The sequence below is a fragment of the Mus caroli genome, unplaced genomic scaffold, assembly GCF_978045245.1.
Source record: "Mus caroli unplaced genomic scaffold, Mus_caroli_1 scaffold_6, whole genome shotgun sequence".
Lineage (NCBI taxonomy): Eukaryota > Metazoa > Chordata > Mammalia > Rodentia > Muridae > Mus > Mus caroli.
This window is the reverse complement of record NW_028227261.1, coordinates 18,681,619-18,706,042: the sequence shown is the minus strand read 5'-3', so window position 1 is coordinate 18,706,042 and position 24,424 is coordinate 18,681,619. Positions and strand designations below refer to the sequence as shown.

The 24,424-nt window shown below is 49.6% G+C and overlaps 1 protein-coding gene across 4 annotated transcripts in view; it reads left to right on the top strand.

The window, feature by feature from the left end:
- Nucleotides 1–24,424, top strand: part of Tmco4 (transmembrane and coiled-coil domains 4) — an 82,637-nt gene that overhangs the window by 49,681 nt on the left and 8,532 nt on the right. For all 4 annotated transcript variants that reach the window (XM_029476243.2, XM_021160825.3, XM_021160824.3 and 1 more), the window contains one exon: nt 3,999–4,083. In XM_029476243.2, coding sequence (XP_029332103.1) covers nt 3,999–4,083 — 85 coding nt within the window. The remainder of the gene's footprint in view (nt 1–3,998; nt 4,084–24,424) is intronic.

Genomic DNA, 24,424 nt, shown 5'->3' with positions numbered 1-24,424 from the left:
TCTCTCTCTCTCTCACACACACACACACACACACAGTGTATATACTTGTATAAACATACAGGTACATTCATACAAACATACATATGCATAAACACATACCTGCACAAAAGCATACACACATAAATGCACACATGCACACATAAATGCACACATGCACACATACATACATACACACACAGTGTGCATACATGTATATATACACACATATATACAGACACACATATATAAACATGCATATGTACATACATACTTCCACAAACATGAACACATACACACCTGCACATATATACACATATACAAACATTCACAACATATACTCATGAATATACAATATATTCTCATTCTCTCTCTCTCTTTCTCTCTCTCTTTCTCTCTACCTTTCAAGGTAGAAGTTAATTATCACTGCAGAAGCCTAGGGCAACAACTATTAGGCACTCTGATGGTGTGTGCCATGGGAGAGAGGCCCCTTGCCTTGAGCAGGAATTCATAGTCACACCACTATATCCCTTGGTATGGCTTGAATTCTTGCTCTAAGGTGACAGTATTTGAGCTCCAGGAGGCAAGAAGAAGAGCTGAGGAGCAAAAGCAAGTGACGAACAGACTCTCAGTTACCCTCTCCTTGGCCAGAGACTAGTCACATGACTACACTACACTGCCCAAAAAGCCGGGAAACTCAGTCTTTATTCTGAAAGGGCAGCCAGCTGAAATTCAATTACTGTGGACAAAGGGGAGAACAGCTACTGACAGGCCCAGCAGTTTCTGCCAACGTGGGAATGTTGCCTGGGAAACTGCTAATGCCGGCCAATCCCTGTATCTTCCCCTCCCAAAATGAACAGGAAAACCCGAGGAGCCCTTTGGCAGATCTGGCTGGGAGGCAAAGACTGAAGTGGCTCTGGCTAAGCAAGGTGAACTTTATCACCTCACACATTGCGGTCTAGGTATCAAAGACCAAGAAGGGTGATGATTGGTAACATCCACACCTCACACACAAGCGTCCTCTCCTCACAATATAGAGAGCAGAAGTCAGACCTGCCTCCTCAGGCTGCCTTCCTTGTGGAGACTACCAGGAAGCGTCCATTTCCTAGCCTCTTTTCCCTCCCAGAGGCCCATGTCCTCCTCTGTGGGTGGACCCTCCTCCATCTTCAAAACCAGTAGTGTCTGGAGCATCCACAAGCTTCTTCTCTGCTCCTCCTCCCTTCTGCCTGCCTGACTCCTGCATCCCTCTGACTCCTGCATCCCTCTGACTTCTGCATCCCACTGACTGACTCCTGCATCCCTCTGACTGACTCCTGCATCCCTCTGACTGACTCCTGCATCCCGCTGACTGACTCCTGCATCCCTCTGACTGACTCCTGCATCCCTCTGACTGACTCCTGCATCCCTCTGACTGACTCCTGCATCCCTCTGACTGACTCCTGCATCCCTCTGACTGACTCCTGCATCCCTCTGACTGACTCCTGCATCCCTCTGACTGACTCCTGCATCCCTCTGACTGACTCCTGCATCCCTCTGACTGACTCCTGCATCCCTCTGACTGACTCCTGCATCCCTCTGACTGACTCCTGCATCCCTCTGACTGACTCCTGCATCCCTCTGACTGACTCCTGCATCCCTCTGACTGACTCCTGCATCCCTCTGACTGACTCCTGCATCCCTCTGACTGACTCCTGCATCCCTCTGACTGACTCCTGCATCCCTCTGACTGACTCCTGCATTCCTCTGATTCCTGCATCCCTCTGACTGACTCCTGCATCCCTCTGACTGACTCCTACATCCCTCTGACTGACTCCTGCATCCCTCTGACTCCTGCATCCCTCTGACTGACTCCTGCATCCCTCTGACTGACTCCTGCATCCCTCTGACTGACTCCTGCATCCCTCTGACTGACTCCTGCATCCCTCTGACTGACTCCTGCATCCCTCTGACTGACTCCTGCATCCCTCTGACTGACTCCTGCATCCCTCTGACTGACTCCTGCATCCCTCTGATTCCTGCATCCCTCTGACTGACTCCTGCATCCCTCTGACTGACTCCTACATCCCTCTGACTGACTCCTGCATCCCTCTGACTCCTGCATCCCTCTGACTGACTCCTGCATCCCTATTTATTTGTTTTGGATGAGACAGTATCTCACTCTATAGCCCAGGCTGCACTAGAAATATGCTGGCCTCGAACTCACAGCAGTCACCTAGGCTCAGTGTCCTGTGTGCTGGGTCATAGGAATGCCACTGAGCCTAGCTGAGATTCTTGACTACACATCTGCAAAGTCCCTATCGTGGACAGCAGGTGACATTCACAGGTTCCAGGACCTAGGTTGTATATGCACACCCCAAAAGAAGCCATGACTCTGTCTTAGTTACTTTTCTATTGCTGTGACAAGATACCATGACCAAGGAAACATAAAAGGAAATGTTTACTTTGAAGCAGGCATGGCAAGGGCTCAAATCTCAATCCACAAATGTGTGGGACAGACAGTGCTCACTGGGAGAACTGTTCTCATTCAAATAACTGCACTGTCTTCTGGGAGCCCCACCTCCTTCATAACTGTGGCGTCTTGTGCCAAGCACCAGCTTCTCCGTGTCCACGTGTGTCCCCCAATATTCTGTGCACATTCCAGACTTTCAGGGATACATGGAAATGAGAGGCATCCCTGGAAGTTGTGGCTGTCCCCGGTCTTCAGCCACCTGGCTAGGACTCCCACCCTGGGGACACTCTGAGCTACAGTGAACTTCCGGAAGTTTCCTCTCTGTGTGCCTAGAAAGGCTCAGGACAAAGAGGGAAGGAAGGGACACCAGGAGCATTGCAGCTTTTAGCTGCCCGCTCCTTCGCCTGTGTGCAGCTGGACCCTGTTCTCCAGTCTCCTTTTTCTTTGGCATGTTCCATGATACCTCGTCTTTCTCTGTGGGGCGATGTGCTATGCATAGGCAGCCTGGTTCCCGGTTGGGTAGAGCATAGGCTTTGAACCCTGGTGACCCGGTAGGTGACTTCCACCTGCAAGGGACAGCAAGTTTTTGGCCATGCCCCCTGGACTCCTGGCTTCTGTCACAGCTACAGCCTCCCACAACGCCCCCTCCCAACCCCCGCAGAGAGGTGTGTGGCCATCAGTCTCCTAGGAGCAGCACCAAGCCCTCCCATATGCAAATAAGGTTTCCCTAAGCTCTCAGACCAAGCCAATGAGAAGTACCTGTTGTCAGACCCTGACCCACCCCCAAACTGTATATAAGAATCCTATCCAGAAGGATTAAAGGTGTGCAAGAACTACTCCATCATCCGAGAACTTCTGTCCTTAGAGCTGTAACACTTGGGAAGAGATCTGCTCTCCTGAAATGCTGCCTGAAGCTCTGCCACACTCCTTACTGGCTAGTCAGCCTCTTGTAGGCCCAGCCCTACCTGACTCAGCCCAGGGTGGTGTGGAGAGGAAACAACTTCCCCTCCCTGCTCATACTCACTTTCCCTTGCTGGAACTCTCGCACCAGGCCAGACCAGAGATCTCCATGGAAAGCCTCCGATACATGGGCCCACATTTCTCCAGGCTCCCCAGACACTCACTGCTCTATCATCTAGAGCCTTCCTCTCCAGAAAACTAAGCCCCATCCCATACCTCCCTACTCATCACATCGCATCTTGTGTCTAATCTCTGCATCCCCAGAGGAATGCCCACATCACTGCAGTCCTTAGCCGTAGGCAGATGAGTCCAAGGGAGGAGTCCTTGTAATTAACATATTCTGTGTCCCTGGGAGGAGGAGCCATGGCCAATGATGGTTTGAAATGAAAAGGAATTAGCCAAGTCAGAGACCAAGTGCTCTAGAGGAAGCCAACCCCTGAGCTGCTAACTCCTGCATACGCAAGGGTCCCGATACCAATGACTGACACTTCAGAGTGTGGGAACTGTAATGTGCACACAGGCAAGTGCTGAGCGAGTTTGCAGTCCATGCAAGGACTGACTTGCTGAAACTTGCTGTAACCTCTCCAAGCACCTGTGTCCTGTTTCCCCTCAGGGCCGGAGACCTGTCACCTTGATTGGATTCAGTCTGGGAGCCAGAGTCATCTACTTCTGTCTGCAAGAAATGGCTCAGGAGCAAGGTAAGCATATGCATTGACAAACAAGAGCCCTTCTCAAGTTGGTCCCAAGGGCACTGGTTCTGGGCCTGGGGTCGTGAGTTTTGCAAAGTACATTCCCGGTCCTTAAAATAACAGTTCAAATGCATAGTTTTAAATGGAAAGGCTAGTTCTGTATATACACTAGATTGTATGAATGGAAGGCTGTCCCATCATGATGCCAGTGTCCCTGCACTCTGGTAAATGTTCTTGTGTGACAGAGTGCACGGTGTCTGCAGCACCACACTCACCATGAAGCTAAGAGAGAGAAGGAGCCTTGCTTCCAGTGGCTTGGCATTCCTTGGCAGTCTTGGCTGTCCTTAGTGGCCCTTGGCTCTTGTTAGCAGTTCATTAAAGTTATTGGCATCCCTTGTTGGTTCTTGATGGTCCTTGCTCCACTCTTAATGATCTTTGGCAGTCCTTGGAGGTCCTCAGTGGTCCTTGGTGTCCTTAGGTGGTCCTTGGCAGTCCTTGGCGTTCCTTGGAGGTGCTTGGTAGCCATTGGTAACCCTTGGTGAACTTCGGCATCCCTTCCCTGCATTTGGCCATCTTTGGTGGTTCTTGGCATCCCTTAGTGATCCTTGTAAGGTATTTCACTCCACTCTCTGCATCCATCTTCTGTAGTACATCCTTTGTTCCTCTTCTTCCAAGAACAGGGAGGGTCATTGGCTTTAGGGCCCATTCTGACGGAGTACAATCGCCAAGATCTTTAATTAAATCTTTGTAGATCCTTTTCCAAGAAAGATTATATTCACAAATTCTAGCTAAACAGATCTGAGAGGCCACATTTAACCTACCATAGAGACCCATGAGGTCTGTAAGGCCCTGTGTCATTTTCTCTGTACTAACGCAGCTGAGGGGCGGGGCCACTGGCAGGAGAGAACCTCAGGACATTATGCTGGCTCTGCTCAAATCCATCCGCAGAAGCTGTTGGGGAGGAAGCTGTTTGGGAAGTGAGTGAGCTGCAGAGCATGCTGGGTGTGTCACTCCTGCTAGGACACAGGTTGCTCCCCGACCGACTGCCTGATGGCACATAGAGCAAAAGACACTGACCACAAGAGAAAGCTCCGGAACAGAGCTCCTGCACACGCAGCAGGGCAGATAGGCGGAGTAGCTGGAGTGGTGGCCTCTGTCCCCAGGACCTCAGTGAGCACCATTCTGAGCCTCACTTTCCCAGTTACAGAACTGAGGGCCCTGCCCCATGCTCTGAGGGTCCTGCCCCATGCTCTGAGGGCCCTACCCCATGCTCTGAGGGCCCTACCCCATGCTCTGAGAGCCCTACCCCATGATCTGAGCAGCAAGTGAGGTGCCCATACAGCGTTTTTGGCCAATCTTCAAACCATTTGGGGCAAGGATGTCATGGGAAGCCTCTGCCTGTCAATCACTGCTCACCCAAAGCTACCCCTCACCCCAGTCAGCCCAAGCACATGACACAATTGCTCCTCATCCAGCAAGAACACGGAAAGATGGGATGCCTGCTATCAGCTAGATCTGAAGAGGTCAGGGTCCATTTCAATGCTGACGTTACCAGAGGTCCCTAAGATCAGGAGAGAGTGTGGTTAGTCCCATCTTGTTCTTTTTACCAAAGCATGTCTCCACCACCAGCCTGACAGCAGAGGCGATTTTTCTGGTTACAGACAACGTGGCTATACCACTCTTGGCACTAGCCCCAGAAGGTCACCACCTGGGCCCCTACCCCTTCCCTACTCCCAATCTCCTTTAGCTTGCACCAACCTTTCTCCCCCTGCTTGTGTCTAGCCAGTGCATGCAATGCAAAGGCACTGTGGCCCTATTTCAAGTAGCTCTGGTCTATCTGCAACCATTATGCAAAAGGGCCTGGCTGGTTCTGGGCTATGCTTGCCAGGAAAACTGAAGCAGAGGTCAGAGGTAAGGCAAGAACCAGGAAGAAAGTAGGGATGAAAATTAGATTAAAGATGAAGGACATTGAACATCCTTTTCTGTATATATTCTTCCCCTTCTTAGGTACCACAGACAGACGGACAGATAGACAGGGTCAATCCATGTATCTCTGTTAACCCACCTAGGATGCTCTAGACAGCTGGATAAGCCCCCAGAGAGCCAGTGTCTCTCTTTCCTAAAACCTTTGCCAACCTCCCCCTACTACCATGACACTTTTTTGAGTCCCAACAACTTCGAAGTGCTGAGTTCTGTATTGCTGCTTTATATACACGAACATGGCACAGCCTGTCTCTCTTAGGAAAAAGCAGGGGAGATTTATCAAGTGGTAAAGTTGTCTATGTGAAAACACACATTCTAAAGAGGCCAAAGGCGTGGACCAGTCAGCTGTGACCTTGCATAACAAAGTAGCCCTAGACATGGAGGGGTGCAGCACGAATACACCCAGGAATGAGTAGCTGCCTGTGGTCTGTTGGTCTGACATGGGCTCTACTTTGGCTGTGAAGTCAGTGGGCCTCGCTGTCAGCTGCTGGCTAGATTTAGGTCATCTCTGTGTGTATTTGTCCTTAGAAGGTGGCAAGGACAGTGGCCACCTAGGATGTGCTTAGCTTCTGGTAGCTCCCTAGAGTGCCAGCACCAGGCAAACAGGCAGATACACCTAAGGCCCCCTCCTCATGTATGCCAGACCCCGGCATCATCTTAGAGCTTGCTGTCAAAACCATGTCTCCAAACACTGGAGCTTGAGATGGCCAAGTCTGACCATTTCCCATGATCCCCTGCAGGCCAATACACTCTCCATCCCGCACACCCCGCCCCCCTGTGCTCTCACACACCTGGTCACAGCCCCCCAACTCACCTGTGCATGTGTCTGTTCATGCTGGCTGCCAGCCACCCAGGCTCCTCGCTGCTCTCTGAGGCTGCTCCTCAGGAGGCCTGTGGAACACCGCCATCCTTTATATGGTTGTCATTTCCCCACCTCATGAACAAACCCTGCACCTGGCTCGTTACCTCAAGTGATGTGGTCTTATCAATAGAATTAGTTCTTCATGGAGACAAAAAGAAAGGCGGCCTCCGCCTCCAGATGGTATAAATTACATGTTGCCTTCAGATCCATCCTCTCAACCTTCCTAAAGCTGCTACCCTTTAAGATAGTTTCTCATGAGTGGAGACACCCCTCTCCCCGAGCCATAACAGTATTTCATTGCTACTTTAGAGCTGTATTTTTGCTATTGTTATGAACTGTAATGTAAATATCTGAGATGCAGGATACCTGATTTTAAATCTTTAAGGGGTTGCGACCCACAGGTTGAGAACCACTGGGCTGATACTAGGCAGGCTTTGGCTTCAGTTCCCCTGCTGGGTATGTGAAATTCAGTTATCATTTAACATGGTCCCTGGGAATGAGACTGTCCAGCAGCTCCCTCTGTTGAGGCTGGAAGCTGGAGAGAGAGAGAGAGAGAGAGAGAGAGAGAGAGAGAGAGAGAGAGAGAGAGAGAGATTTGAGAGAGGCTGTTGGCTTCTCAGGGGTGGGCCAGGGCATGATCCTTGGATGGCCTTGCACACAGCATTTGGTAGTAATGGTGCCCAAAACAACTTCCATTGTCTTTCCTGGCTTTCCTGGCCTACCTATAAGAACGCTGAGCATACTCGTCTCTGTCACAGATGGCATGGGACTGTGGGCCACTTACCTAATCTCTCTGTGCCTCTGAGTCTTCAGCTAAATATAGGACTTTGTATATTTACCCCAAAGGATGGTTAAAGGATTAAAATAAGATCACAAGTGCTGAAGTAGCTAGGTCTGACACATGTGCCGAGCCAAGACTTAATTCTATCTGTGCACTCTAACATGAGATTGTGCAGGGCACAGGAAATGCTATGAATATGCGAGACCTTATTCTCTATGTCCCTGAGCTTCAAAATGTCCTAGCGCCATGATGGACAGGAACTCCTGATGGGTGGGGCCTGGCCTGTACCCTACTATCACCCCACTGCCTGGCACGTCGGGATGCTCAGCTCAGGCTTGACTTAGGGTGAGGGACATAAGCAAGGTGGCCTGCATGTGAGCTGGTGTGGACTGGCAACTGCCGTGTTCTGAGCTTGTGTGAACATTTCCTCACTTCAGCCCCCAACACAGCAACCCCAGGGTGTGGGTGTAGCAGCTCTCTCTCTCCGCTGAGAGAGAGTAACCCACAAGGGTCTTAGTGCAGAGCCAGTGGCCTTCCTCAGAACTGCAGTGCTGGACAGAGAGGACACAGACTCTAGATAATGGCAGGTGTCATGCAGTGGGGGCTTGCAGAGACGTCTTCTGGGGTAGTCGTCAGCACAGATAAAGGTGGGGTTCCAGAGAACATCTGGGAGTGGCAGTGCCTAGGGTTTCCACAGCCTACAGAAGAAGCCTGATGGGGGATGGAGGGAGATGCTGACACATCGGGAGGTGGGTGGATCTGGGGCTGTAACCCTGAAGTCTCTGAATCGTGGAAGAAATGAGCAGTTAGGTCAACCCCATAGATGAATTGCAGGAGGGGTGGACCCTGGGCAGTCTATAGCCTACCTGTGTATACTCAACCCATTATCTGTACACACACAGAGCAACTTTCCAGATCCCGGGGGCCTACAGAGCCCAGGGGCTTCCACTGCTCTCTACACAAGGTGCAGACTTCTCTCAGTAACACCCAAGGCCCTCCTGTCCAGCATCCTCTCTGCCACCTGCCGCCCCCTCCGTGGAGCTCTGGCCACACTCTGCTGTTCCCAGACAACCTGTGTAGCCTCGACTGGGAAGGTTCTCCTCCGAGAGTAGCAGCAGTCACATTTACATTAACTGTACTTAATGTCCCTACAAGCGCTAACTCTCCCCTTACAGTAACCTATTTAATCAGAGAGCTCTGATTAGTGTGACTGGTCCACAGATGAGGTCGCTGAAGCAAAGAACCTGAGGAGCCAGGTCCCAGGCCAGCAGGTGGCAGGGCAGGCAGCCTGACAGAGGCCATGTGACACCAGACTACCTGCAACTTCAGGCTGCTCTCCACTTCCCAGGTGCCTTCCCTACTGCTTGCTTCTTTGCACAGCTGTCTCACAGACCCGTGAGTAACTGTGACCTAGGACCTCAGAGCCACCTGGGTACAGGGCCAGCAGGATAGCTCAGTGGGTAGGGTATCTGTCACAAAGCCTTGACTTCATTTCTCATAATAATAAAAGGTGAGACCCAACTCCTGCGAAATGTCCCCTCACCTTCTCCTGCGTTGAGAATGTCCCTGGGGCCCCTTGGTCAGCTGGCTGTGACTTGCTCTAGAAGGCTGCTGTGCTCAGCCTTCCACTCTCTATTCTCAGAATAGAGGAGGGTCCCCTCTGTGCAGGTGGCTACCCAGATGGTGGCACTACCAGACTCCTTGGAGATGTCTAGCAGTGGGGACATCTCTCCTGCTAGTCCTGAGAGTTATTTAGACTTCCTCTCTGTCCCTATTTTGCTAGAACATAATCCAGAGACCCCCCCAAGAAGTTGAAAGTAACACACCACCCACTGAGGAGGGACACTGAGGATCCCAAGTGTCCAGAGCCCAGCCTGTGTGTCCAGCCTCCTTGGTGACCCTGGAGGGATGAAAGCAGGGTCTTGCCTTGCTAAACTGCTTTGACCCACCCCACAGAGCAGAATGAGTGGGAGAAAGGCTCTCCATATATTCACAAACAACCTCACTTGTACTCAGGCCTGGCCCATGCCCAGCCATGGCAGAATGGCAGGATTTGGGGTGTCTGCGTCATTAGGGGAGTGGCTACACGGCTCTTCCCACGCCTGGCCTACTAGCAAGTCCATCAGCTGTGGGGCTCGAACTTGTAGCGTGAGTCCTAGTACTACCATTGATCCTGTGAGCTAACATCCCTGAGCTGCAGTTAACCCATAAGCAAGTCACAAGCAGGGCAAGGCCATGGTGAGGCTATGTCACATGCAGTCACGTAGCTTTCAGATGGTGTGACTAAATCCCCCAAGTAGTCAACTTCGGAGGAGGGAAGACAATTTCGGTCCAGGATATGGAAGGTTTTGGTCTGTCATCAGTTGACTGGTTACATTAGGGCCTGTGGTGTGGCTGGAGCACATGGCAGAGAAAACAACTCTCACCACACAGTGGCCTGACTGGTTCCAGGCAGCCCTGATTCTTTAGCATTGATTAATCTGCACACAGAGAGACCTCTCCTAATCCCAGGCAAGCTGCCATCATCTGAGCACTGGAGAGAAGGGTTTACTCTGGTGGACTAGAATCCACCCATCATTTCCCGGAGTCCCTTCAGAGCAAATAATGATCGGTGTCTATAAATACCAGAATCACCCAAAGCCAGCACCATCTGAACTGTTTGAGTCTTACATCTACACTGGGTCCTCAGAGTTCCACAAAAATAATATTCCAGACCGGTTCTGTTTCCTGAACCCATACTAGAAGCCAGAAGACCTCAGTGGGATTCTGGCCTCTGCCATGAGTTCTCAACTAAGGCTCAGTCAAGACAATATGGGCCCTGCTTTAGTTACTGTTCTATAGTAATGAGGAGACACTATGACCAAGGCAACTCTTATAAAAGGAAGCATCTAACTGGTGGCTTGCTTACAGTTTCAGGTTAGTCCGTGATCACCATGGCAGGAAGTAGAGAGGCACAGCACTGGGACAATAGCTGGGAGTTTTTCATCCTGATCTGCAGGCGACAGACAGTGACACAGGCCTGATGTGAAGCCTCAAAGCCCACCCTCTAGCAACACACTTCTTCCAACAAGGCCACACCCCTAATGCCTCTAATCCTTCCCAAACAGTTCCACGCCCTGCTAACCAAGCATTCAAATACATGAGCCTATGGGGCCATTCTCATTCAGACATCACAGGCCTGAGCCTCAGCTTCCCGCTCTGCAAAAGGAGAATTTCCTTCCCTAGCTCTCCCTCGTTAACAGTCCTTCCAGCTTGGAAGGTGTGGGAAACTCTTACAGGAAGCCCAAGCAAAGCAAGTCCCGAGGCCCTTGGAGAAGAGCCTCATTGGTTGATCCCAGGAGCTCAGAAACCTGGCTACCAGCTCTCCTGTAGTTCCCAGGGCATCAAAGCCAGTGCCCAGCCTTGGGCCCGAGAGATTGGGAGTGGGACCCAGCAGATCCCAGCCAAAGTGAGGGTTGCTTTGATAGCACTTGGCTCTAGACTGTGCCCAGTATGTAGGCAATCAGAGGGGATGGGCTGGCAGTGGTGACTGGAGAGAGAGGAAGGCACTAAGGTTAGGAAGGAGTATATAACAGGAATGGCTGCTACAGTCTCCCAGGATGGTCCAACCTCTGCTCTTTCCTCCGATGAGAATTTAATACATCTTTTCCTCAAGTCCCATCCAACCCATGGGACAGGTTTTCTACATGCAAATTGAGATTTAGAGACGGTGAAGTAATGGCTGGAGAGATGGCATGCGGAGTGCCGAGTCTGCCACAAGTGTGAGCACCCGAGTTTGATGCCCTGTTCCCACCTAAGAAGCGTTTGACCATGGAGGTGTGTAAGCCCAGTGCTGTGTAGGCAAAGCTGGGGGGTGGGGAGCCTCATTCATAAGGCCAATCAGTCTGGCTAATTATCAAGTTCAAGTAAAAATGAGGTGGACAGTGCCTGAGGTGTGACACACAAGCACACACACACACACACACACACACACTCACTCAAGCAGGAAGGTAGAGAAGGGGGACTCGCTTGTGTCTCTCTCTGACTCTGGATTTTACTGCAGCCCATCCTGGTGGTGTGCTTTCAGCCACAGCCATATCCTAGATCAGATATTCCAGTTCCTTGGCTCGTTCATGGGGTGCCTACTGTGTGCCAAGTTCTATACCAGGTTGTGGAGCGATGGCAGCAGCAGTCTCACCCTCCTGAAACTTAGTCAGCTGAAGTAAACTGCCCTCCCAGAGGCATGGGTTGGGGTCTCTGGCTCAGACCTGGGCATGTTAGTAACTGACTTATGAATGAGGTAGGTTAAGCATGTTGGGAGTTCTTCCTACCGAAGAAAACACTCCAGGTCTTTGGAAGAGGGGAGTGGGGTCATGAGCTGCCTTAACCCAAAGGACAGACACCACAGTGCACAGGACACCTGGGCTGACTGATGAGCCATTGCCCAAGCCTCCCAGTGACCCTGCAACACCAAGATAGCAGCCCACCCACCCTGCTCCACCACCACCCCTTCAAAACTCAGACAGGAAGCACACCTGTCAAGCGATCAGGAAATGAGCCGAGCCAGGATTACCCCAAGTTAAACAGCCCCCCCACTCCCAAACAAAAGTCTGTCTCCCAGCCAAGGACATCAATTTGCTTTGGGAATGATGCCAGCTGGTGGCAGGGGTGAGGGTGACGGTGCCCGCTGCCAAGAAGAACCTCCACTGGAGCCTCTCTAAGAGACTCGAGGCCCCAGAGCATAATGGACCGTTCCGTTTTTTTTTTTTTTTTTTTTTCTTTTTTTTCCCTGTGTATTTGCTTTGAAAAGATTTTTTAAATTGGACATTTGGAGGAGCTCAGTTCAGACTGACTCATGCTAGCTGCCTCAGCTGGGAAAAAGCCCTCTGAACCCAGAAATCAGTTCCTGCTTCAGCTGACGTATGCGTTCATCCATGGGTGCATTTGTTCAGGCGTGGATTTATTCTCCTCTTCATCCCAGAGGGATTGAGGGAATTAATTCGGTGCACTAGGAATGGTCTCTGCCAGGTGGCCCGGTGCATGAAGTCAGGGCTGGGCCAGCAGGCCTTAGGGTGTATTTGCTAAGTGATTAAAAAGCCTGCTTCTGCTGGGCCCTGGGGTCCCTCACTTCTGTCCACCCGGCTGGCTCCCCATCGCTCTCGGATCCTCAGACTCCTTTTGTCATCCTTCCGAGTGTCTTCCAGATGCAGGATAACAGGGGAGAGTATGGGGCAAAGGAGCACCAGGTGTAGACTCTAGAGACCTGAATCCAGACTCTGCTGATCCCTGTTCGGCCTTGGGCAAGTCACTTCAGCTCTCCAGACTTTAGGCTGATTGGTGAAAGGACACCGGAGCCTGCCCTAGTTAGTCTGTGTTTTAATAGTGGCTACTTGTTGACTGTGGACTATGTGACAGGCCATGTATGAAGGGCTTTGCTGTTTTCTCTCATTGTGTAGAACTAACATCACTGAGACAGAGGCATTGCCGGCTCCATCTTGCCTCTGACGCGGTGAAAGTTAGAAAAATACACCCGTGTAGGTATCAGAGCTGGTAAAATGCCTGCCTAGCATGCAGAATCCCTGAGACCACAAAGAAAAGGCTAGGGAGGCATAGGAGATATAAAGCCATTAGGAAGTTTCCATGTCAGAGAGCTGAGCCTCGAGCCAGCAGATGTGCTCACAGCTAAGCCTGCGTCTAAACCCAACAGTACTACTCCCAGCTGAGTAAGCAAACTGCACGTTTAGTATGTAAGCCTTGGTCTCCTGAGAAATGGACCCCGTAATGCTTTCTTCATGGGGCTAGCCATAGGATAGAGATTGTCTCTAAGGCCAGTACGGGGCTGGCCAGGAAGCCATCTTCATGTAGGAGGATTACCACTGTCCTGAGTGAGTACCCCATGTCTTAGCACTTCTGTCACCGTGATGGGAACCCTGACCAAAAGCAATTAGGGAAGGAAAGAGTTTATTTCTCTTAAAATTTATGGCCCATCACTGAGAGAAGCCAAGACAGGAATTCAAGGTGGGAACATAGAGGCGGGAGCTAAGACACCCGTGGCGGAACACTGCTTCCTGCCTTGCTCCCACGCATGTTCGACTGCTTTTTGTTTGGTCTTGCCCTGTTGTTTCCCTCTATGTAACCCCGGCTATTGCTCCATAGACCAGGTCGACCTTGAACTCACAGAGACCCACCTGCCTCTGCCTCCTGAGAGCTGGGCTTAAAGGTGTGCACCAACTCCCTGGAGCATTACTTAAGCTGCTTTCTTAGATGACCCAGAGCCACCTGCAAGGGTGGCCCCACCCACAGTGGGCTGGGCCTTCTCACATCAATCATCTATCAAGAAGATGCCCTACACAGACTCGCCTATGGGCTGATTGTGTTTTCTCAGTTGAAGTTCTTCCCAGATGACTCTAGCTTCTGTCAAGTTGGATGGGAAAACAGAGGCGCAGGACACTCTGTTTCTCTATTATTAGCCTGTGCAGTAATTGAGCTATGGATTTAGCTATTAGCTTCCTCTTGGTCAAATCAAAAAACAAAAGGTACAGAGCAGGGGATTTGTGGGGACATGGAGATGCCGGCTCCACGGAGAGCACTTAGACCTTCCATTTCAACCCAGTCTGCATTGGGCACTTTCTTTAAAGTGCCTATGTGCGCTGTTCAGACTTAATTAACCAGCCGAGCTTCAGCGTCTCTGCCCGTTGCTCATTAGAAGGGTCAAGCTGAGGCTCCTGAGCGGGAGCTGTGGGCAGCATGTCGGGCTGGAAAGATCTTTATCAGCTTGAACTGAGAGCTGCACTGGGAACCACAGCAGGGACGTCAGATAGTCAGATAATTACCGCTGCGATTCTGGAGAGTGCCTAGGGAGCCTGTAGACTTAATTAGGCCAGGAGTCTGGAGTCTCCCATCCCTCAGGTTAGCTTTGCATTTTGTAATCTGGTGGCTGGTGCGGCTCTGTTGTGTGGTCTGATGGGTCTGCTGTATGCGAATCACAGACTCAGAGAGCTAGCAGCGGTGGAGTTGATCTGTCCTGCCTCCTCTCTGCAGAACCCTGATGGCGAATACTGTCCCCCATCCAGTGTGCCAAGGAGGGGACAAGGCTGGTGATCCTGGAGCACAGAACCACAGGGGACAGCCATCCCTTCCTACCTGCCCCATCTCTAGCAGAAAATCCTCTCCCCACTTCCTCTCCCCCTTCCCCCTACCTCTGTTCCATTACCCAGCTCCTCCCTCTCCCCCTCCTTTCCCTCTCCCCCTCCTCCTCCCTCTTCCTCTCCTTCTATCTCCCTCTCTCCTCCCCCACCCCCAACCTCCCACCATTATCCCAGTTTTCAAGAGAATAGTCTCAGAAAGTCAGGGGCTCTGTCACAGAGTATTGGTCTAGGATGAGTGTGGCATATCCGCCTCTAACTGACACCCACATCAGGTCCTTCCTAGTGCCCCATGAGGCTTCCTGGGAGGGGCCACATCTAGGGTATCTTTCCTGTAGGCTCCTGAGGTCCTGCCCTACTTGGAGACACCCTCAGTGCTGTGGTCAGTGCAGCTCCACATTGGTGTGGCCCTGGAGGGACACACTTCACAGAAGAGAGCAGCAGCCACTGGCCCGGACACCAGCTTCTAGGGCGGCGGTTCTCAGCCTTCCTACCGCTGTGACCCTTTAATACAGTTCCTCATGTGGTGACCCCCAACCATAAAACTATTCTGTTGCTACTTCATAACTGTAATTTTGCTGTTAGGAACTGTAATGTAAATTTCTGCTATGCAGATGGTCTTAGGTGACCCCTGTTTGTTCGACCCCCACCCTAGGGGTCTCAACAGCCTGCCTTGCATTGAGAGCCTGTGCAAAACTCACCAGTTGTTTGGGATTCCTGAGAAATTGCCACCAATATTATCCTTGCTTTCATTTTCCTGGATAAACATTTAGTAGGCACCAAATCTACAAAGCAGAAAAGGGATTGTTAGTTAGCTGCTTGACAGCTGTTTCCCGGCAGCCTCTCCTGGATTCATCCTGCGAGTCCAGGGATCTGAGATAAGAATGGGGCAGAATGGGGCACTTCTCTTGTTTCTCATCTTTGTGACCAAATACCTGGTGAGCAGTGCTTTATGGGATTAAAGGCTTATTTTTGGCTCATGGGATGAGGGGCACGGTCCAATCAGAGAAGAGGAAACATCAAGGATGAGGGGCACGGTCCAATCAGAGAAGAGGAAACATCAAGGATGAGGTGCGGTCCAATCAGAGAAGAGAAAATATCAAGGTAGCATTGCTTTGTCTAGGCTTAGGGGAAGCCACTGTTACTGGGGACCCTTCTAAGATGGGGGTCTAGGCTTAAAAGGTCCATGGACGTTCCAGGAACGTTCAGAGATGGGTTGTGCTGGCTCTCAGTCATTCTACTGACATCCAGAGCTCCCAGACAAAGGGCTGTTGAGGCAAGGCAGCATCACAGTCCATCATGAGCGTTGCTCTCTGCCCGTAGCCATGGCAGCCATTCCAGACGTGGTGTAAAGACTTGCAAAGCTTCTGCCTTGTACAGTCCCAGCTATTCAGGCAGGAGGCTGAGGCAAGAGGAATATTTGAGTCCAAGAGTTCAAGGCCAACCTGGACAACAAACTGAGACCCCATATTCTTTAAAAGGAGAACAAGAGCCAGGCATGATGGTGCACACCTTTAATCCCAGCACTTGGGAGGCAGAGGCAGATGGATCTCTATGAGTTTGAGGCTGGCCTGGTCTACATAGTGTGGTCCAGGCCAGCAAGGCTACATGGTAAGATCCTGTCGAAAAGAAAAGAAAAGAAAAGAAAAGAAAAGAAAAGAAAAGAAAAGAAAAGAAAAGACTAAATAAAAATAAAATATATGCAAGGGGAAGAGGCTGTGCATATTACAGTGGTAGAGAATTTGCACAGCAGGTGTGTGACCCTGTGTTTAAGCCTCAGCACCTCCAAAATGAAATAAACATAAATAAATAGATAGTAGATGGATGGGTGGGTGGATGGATGGAGAGATAGATAGAATACTGGTTGTGGTAGCTAATGCTTGCACTCAGTTGGAAGAATTAGCACAAACTCAAGGTCAGCCTGAGCTACACAAGGAGTTCCAGGCCAGCCTGGGGTACAGATGAGCTCTTGTCTTAAAAGAGAGAGCAAAAGAAAGAGCGAGAGACCCAGAAAGTGAGGGGGCAGGCAGAAATAGGTCTATATTAGCATATTTCTGGTGTGGCAATTGTACAGACTAATTAGCTTTCCCACTAATTAGCAGTGTAAATTCTCCCATTACAGATACCCTATAAACGCTAATTAAGTTGCAGCAGATTCTCCTTGAAGTGCTGCACTGAGCTTCCAAGGAGTAGAGAAACAAGAACAGAATAGAAGAGGTGATGGGAGGTGATGCGAGGTAATGGGAGGGTCCAGGCCTGTGACCCAGCACTTGGAGGCTGAGGCATCCGGCTCAGACCTCATGCTTAGAAAAACAGTATGTTACAGTTCTTTAAAACATAGGTTAAAAACTGCAGCTGAGGAGAGAGGAACTAGAGGTGGCATGGCATGGCGTAGGGTGGCACACGCCTTTAATCCAAGCACTTGGGAGAGAGAGGCAGGCAGCTCTTCTTGAGTTTGAGGCCAATCTGGTCTACAAATCAAGTTTCATGTCAACCATATCTAATAAAGAAAGAAGAAGGAAAAAAAAAAAAAAGGAGAAGAAGGCCAGAGGGGTGGCAGCACAGCCTTTTGACTCCAGCACCCAAGAGGCTGAAGCAGGAGGGCCATGAGATCTAGGCCAGCCTGGGTTTCATATATTCTCTCAGAAAAGAAAAAAGATAGAAGAAACCCTGCAGATTAACAAGATACTAGAAAAATAAAAAAATAATAGGCCTGATGATAGCTGTGCACACCTTTAATTCCAGCACCCGGGAGGCAGAGGCAAGAGGTTCCCTGAGTTAAAGCCCAGCCTGGTCAACAGAGTGAGTTCCAGGACAGCCAGGGCTACATAGAAAGACTCTGTCTTAGAAAAACCAAAGGTAGGTAGATAGATAGATAGATAGATAGATAGATAGATAGATAGATAATATAAAATAATAAGAGATTTGAATATAAATCAAATGAAATTGAAATTTCTGGACATGAGAAGGCAGGGTGTGAAATCCATGCCTGGTGCTTCAGTAACAGCTTAGACAGAGGAAGAGAGAAACCACAGCAAGATCCATTTGCAGAAATTACCCACAATGCCTTTGTGGGGGTAAGGAAGTGGAAAAAGGGAATGAGGAAGTTCCTTGGTCGCCTAATGCAAAATCTGAGAGAAGAGCCAAGGTGGGAGAGGAGTTTAATGCCTGAGAATTTTCCAGAAGTGAGTCCTACCTGAGCTTCAGGAAGCAGCTATGCCTGGTTAGTAGACGCTTGGGAAGAAACACTGTTCACCGAGAGCCACTGAGGTAGGATGGTTTACTGCAGAGCAGGGACAGCTGCCTTTACTCAAGTATACGCATGCTCATAATCAGTCCATCTAGTCCCAACTAGATTGCAGTCCTCAGTTTACCAGAAATTTTATTCCCAAGTTGCACGCCCTCAGTGAAGGACCCATGGGGTTCATGCCTAGAATCCCAGCACCTGAGAGGTGGGAGGCCAGCCTTGGCTACATAGTGAATCTGGGACCATCCTAGCAATGTGAGACCTTGTCCATAAACAAATTACATTTCTGATGGGAAAGCCAAGATCCTGTGTATCAAAATATAAACACCAGCCAATGAAAACTCTAGAGCACAAGAATGTTCTCTAGCCCGGTTGCTAATATCATTCCCCTGTGATATCTGTCGAGCTGGGCCTCCATAGTTCACATTTCCCTCAGCAACTATTGTCTTCCAAGCTTCTACTAGGATGGCCCAGTAAGTACAGCTTATAGCATTTGGCCACCTTCCTAGTCCAAAATCCCAAAGTCTTCCTCTTTCCTCCAAAGAGTAGCCTGGTCGGGCCTGTTCTGTGATGAGACACCATGACCAAGGCAACTTATAAAACAAAGTATTGAGGGCCGGGCGTGGTGGCGCACGCCTTTAATCCCAGCACTTGGGAGGCAGAGGCAGGCGGATTTCTGAGTTCGAGGCCAGCCTGGTCTACAGAGTGAGTTCCAGGACAGCCAGGACTACACAGAGAAACCCTGTCTCGAAAAACCAAAAAAAAAAAGAAAAAAAAAAAAAAAAAAAACAAAGTATTGAACTTGAGGCTCACAGTTCCAAAGGGTTAGAGTTTATGACCAGTCGCAGTGGGGAGCATGACTGCAGTCAAGCAGAGGTGGTGCTGTAGCAGTTGCTGAGAGCTCACACCTCAATCCACAAACACAAGGCTTTTGAAACACCAAAGCCCACCCGCAGTGACAAACCACACCTCCTCCAACAAGGCTATACCTCTTCCAGCAAGGTCACACCTCCTGCAGCAAGGCCACACCTCCTGCAGCAAGGCCACACCTCCTGCAGCAAGGCCACACCTCCTCCAGCAAGGCCACACCTCCTGCAGCAAAGCCACACCTCCTCCAGCAAGACCACACCTCCTCCAGCAAGGCCACACCTCCTCCAGCAAGGCCACACCCCCTCCAGCAAGACCACACCTCCTCCAGCAAGGCCACACCTCCTGATCCTCCTCAAACAGTTCCACCAACAGCCAATCTTCAAATATATGAGCCTATGGGGCCATTCTCATTCAAACCACCACAGTGTGTGTTAAAAATCCAAAGGTTAGGGAAATAGCTCTATAGCAAAGCACTCGCCTAGTATACAAGGCCCTTGGTTCCATCCCTAGTAATGAAAACTCTCAGATGGAAACTTTAATAGGTCATGAGCCCCTCTTTCTCCTTCTTGGCTCTATCTGTTCTTACACTTGGCTCTGTTCATGCACTTCTGTTTGACACGTGGTACCTACGTACCTCAGCCTAGTCATCACATGGTGCCTCTTGCACCCACCAAACTGAAAGTAGTCATCTTTGTGGGTACCTATGATCTGTTTTGTAATAACTCAATTTTTCCAGACACCATAGTTGTCAAAACACACTTGATTAAAAATTGTATCAGATCACAAAGGGAAGTGTGGAAGGGAAGGAGGGGATGAAATGTAAAAAGACCCGAACCCTACATGGTACTCGCTGTGTGTCCCAGTACAGCATTTGTAGGTCTCTGAGGCTGAATGTCCATGGTAGGATGGAGGTGTTCTGCTCACCTTCCAGGGTCACTTGGTCCTAAACGTTTCCTAAAGGAGGAGGTGGTAATGCTAAAAAACAAAGAGAGCCAGGCATAGTGGCACACACTTGGTATCCCAGCACGCAGGAGGCTGAGGCAGGAGGATTACAAATTCAAGACCAGCCTGACTACATATATTGAGACTCTGTCTTACAGGGGAAAAAAAAAATTTTTTTTTAAAGGGTGTAGTAGGGGTGCTGAGATGTCTCAGTCAGGAAAGTACCTGTAGCTTGCATGGACCTGAGTTCAGACCCATGTAAGACAGCCAGACATGATGTGCACATCTGTGACCTGGGCACAAGTGGAAGATGGGTGGAGCCTCCGAGGTTACTGACCAGTAAGTCTAGCCAATTGGTAAGCACCGGGCTCAATGATAGATTCCATCTCCAAAGAGAAAGGAGACAGCAACTGACAAAGATACGCAGCATCAACCTCCAGCCTCCACGCACATCACATGCTTGTCCATGTGCTACACGCATAGGCCACGCACACCGTTCCTCTAAAGAAAGCAAAGGGAGCCAGGCACGGTGGTGCATGCCTTTACTTACTCCCAGCCTCCTGGAGGCAGAGGCAGGTGGATCTCAATGAGTTCCAAGCCAACATAGGGCTGCATAGTTAGACCCTGTCTCAAAAACCAAGGAAGGGACTGGAGAGATGGCTCAGTGTTAACCATGAAGAGCATGACGTGCTCTTTCCGAGGATCCCACTTTGATTCCCAATAACCATGTCTGGCCTCTCAGAACTTCCTATTACTCCGGCTCCAGGACCCAATACCTTCTTCTGTCATCCACTGGGCACTGCGCGCATATGCACATACATCTAGACATACATATGTATAATTTTTTAAAAATAATAATAATAATATAAAGTATTTTTTTACAGATTTATTTGAACAGCCAATCCTGGAGTCCCTACAATCCCAGTTGGCTGAAAATGAGCGTGGCTGTCACCAGACACCCCAGAAATACACAGCAGACCATGGCTCAGCCAGGTGGTGCTTTCATCTCCATGATAACACACAATCGCATTCGATGTGATTTATTTCCCAGCCATTAAACTGTACCCACCAGTTGCTTGAACCAAGTCAAACCTAGCATCAGCCTGCCTGGGGGCTGGGGGTGGGGAGCGCAGCCAGGAGAGGCCAGGTGGAACAGATTAATTTTGAGATTCCTGGGGTGCAGTAACAGCCATCTCACTCTGGGTGAGCATCAGAGGGTAGAACTGAAGGCTTAGTTATCCCCTTGAAGAATTCATCTTAAATCCTGATCAGAAGGCCAAAGAGGTTCCTAGGTGATTTTCTGGCAGTGTGAGCCTCCCTTAGGGGACAGCCTTTGTAGTCAGGACTCCTCTTTCCCCGTTCTCCCAATTCATCTCCCTCCCTTTATAGTTTTTTGCTTCCTTTACCAAGTGCATATGTGAGTATCTTTTCAATGGACTTGGTTTGTGTCAGACACAGCTCATAGCATCTTCTTTAAGGCCTTTCTTGCAGATCTGCAGCTCGTGGATGCTGCCCCCTCCCCATTCTCACCTTATCACTCTCTGCACGTGTGAGCCCCTGATGGAAGGGAGGGGATCAGCCACTTTGCAGGTACAGCTGAGAGAGTCTTATTACTGACAACGTGACAGGGATGCAGGAATGTGTTCGAGCCTCTCTGGCTGTTTGGAGAGATATCAGACGCCCTGTGCATACTGATTTCCCTTTTAACAAGGCCTGATATGGGGAGACCAGCAGAGAACAGGTCAGCTATGCTGGTTTCCATGGGTGAAGCTGGGCCCCTGGGACATGGTCTTTAAATTTCAGTTTAAGAGTTTACACATACACAGTTTTCAAGGCTGTTACTGAGAAGAGGATGGTCTCCCACCTGGGTCCTGGATGGGTTTTGGGGAAAGTGAAGCCATCTCTAGACTTGTGGGAGTTCTGGGCGATGAAAATGTCATCCCAGGAGTCTAGGGTGAGCCTCCAGAAACACCAGAAGGACAGCAGACAGGAGTAAAGCTGATAGCACAATGTCGTCAAAAGTAAAGAAAGAACTCTGTACGACGTGGATCTTCTTGAGGCTACAGAGCAAACATGTTCTTTTTTAAGAGTTATTTTTATTTTTTCATTTTATGTAGCAGTGTGAGTGCAGTCTCTTATGCAAGCCAAAAGAGGGTGTCAGATCCCTAGAGCTGGAAGTTTAGGTGGTGGTGAATTGCCCAGCATGGGTGCTAGGATCTGAACCATGGTCCTTGGCAAGGACATTAGGCACTCTTAACCACTGAGCCATCTTTCCAGCCCTCTGACCTGAACTTTTGAAAGTGATAAGGGTGAGATGGCTCAGTGGGTAAGAGCACCCGACTGCTCTTCCGAAGGTCCAGAGTTCAAATCCCAGCAACCACATGGTGGCTCACAACCATCCGCAACAAGATCTGACTCCCTCTTCTGGAGTGTCTGAAGACAGCTACAGTGTACTTACATATATTAATAAAATAAATTGTTAAAAAAAATATATTAAAAAATAAATAAATAAAAAGAAAGTGATAAGGGACTGGAGATATGACTCAGTCGATAGAGTGCTTGCCTAGGGTGCATGAAGCCCTGAGTTCTGTCTCCAGTGCTCATAAACTCAGAGTGGTGATCCACACCTCTAATCCCAGCAGTGGGGAAGTAAAAGGAGGAAAGTCACAAGTTCAAGACCATCTTCAGCTAGTCCTAAGTCAACCTAGGATAAGTGAGATCCTAGGCTACATGTATCTCAGGCTGGGCTGGAACTAGCGAAACAGCCAACAATGACCTTTGTCTTAGTTACTGTTTCATTGCTCCAAGGAAATACCATGGCCAAGACAACTTATTAAAGAAAGCCTTTAACTGGGGGCTTGCTTTCAGTTTCAGAGGGTTAGTCCATGATCAACATGGCAGGGAGCATGGCAGTAGGCAAGCACAGTGCTGAAGAAGTAGCTGACAACTACATCCTGATCTACAGGCAGAAGGCAGAGAGAGAGGGAGAGAGAGGGAGAGAGAGGGAGAGAGAGAGAGAGAGAGAGAGAGAGAGAGAGAGCCTGGAAGCCCACCCCCCAGTGACACACTTTCTCCAGCAAAGCCACGCCTCCTAATCCTTCCTAAACAGTCCACTGGTTGGGAACCAAATATTCAAGTATATGCGCCTATAGGTGCCGTTCTCACTCAACCCACCACAGCCTTGAACTTCTGATCCTCTTGCCTCTAGCTCTCAGATGCTGGGATTACAGACATCTATAACCACACCCAACTCATGTGTGCATGAGACCCAGGGCTTTGTGCATGCTAGACAAGCGCTTTCCCAACTGAGCCTCATCTCCAGCCTTGACTTCCATCCAAAGGGATCACTCCTGGACTAGAGAGAAACAGTGACAGAAAGTCCTGGAGTGGAGGGCGAGGGCTTGACTGACAAGCTTCCCTTTCCAACCAGAGGCATGCCGCCCCCTTACTGCCAAAGTTACAGCAGGATGGAGGACCGCCCACTCCCATAGTGGAAGCAGAGTATAAATAAAATCTAAGGAGCTGTTTCAAATGGAGAGGCACAAAAGCTGTCTGTGTCTGTGACTTCTGAACTTGAAGATAATCTCACCCCTTTTATATAAGAATATGAATATGCATAAGTATGTGAGGGCGGGGGATGGAAGGCCCATGGTAGGCAAGTGTTCTTCTATTGAGCTGCATCCTCAGCCCTGTGGGTCTGTATTTAATACCTCAAACTTTCACAGGATAGAAGGACCAGAAAGTGACTTTTGGTAGACACTGTTCCCACAGCAAAGGATTGCCAGGGCCATTAAATGTTCATCTCTGGCATCTTTATAATTTTACACTTATTTAGTGTGTGTATGTGTCTGTGTATATATCTGGTGTGTATATATGTGTGTATGTATGTGGATATATCTGTTGTATGTTTATGTATCTGTTGTATGTGTATATACGTAAGTGTGTATATATGTGCATATGCATTTACATGTGTGTATCTGTTGTTTGTGTGTATGGTGTGTGTGCATACAAGTGTATCTATACACACATGCCTGGGTTCCCATATGGCGGTCAGAAGACAACTTGAGTTGATCTTTCCTTCTACCATGTGTGTTCCTGGGTTCAACTCCCACACCTTTACCCACTGAGCCATCTCATTGGCCCTCTGGCATCTTTTGTCAGTCTTGAACAGTAGGTGCCTTCTATACAGACTCCACATCCTGGGGGCTGCTGGACACTGGAGGTATAACCTGATAAGGATTTTCTTTTCAATGTAGGAACAGAAACTTAGGTCCTCCCACATGCTAAAGAGAGCAAGCCTTTTGCAAGTCCCACACAGTGAGCAGATCTTTTGCAAATCCCGTGCAGTGAGCAGAACTTGTCTGTGAACACAGCACATCTGTGAGTAGATGGACCTTGGTGAGGCAGCTTCTGGCTGGGCTTCAGCAACGGCAGAATTCATGTCCAACCCAACCTGGTTTGCACTCATTTTGGGCTACACGGGAGATTCACTGGCTAGTCTCAGTTCAGAGTCACAGCAGCTGCCTCTTTCAGCTTTTCTC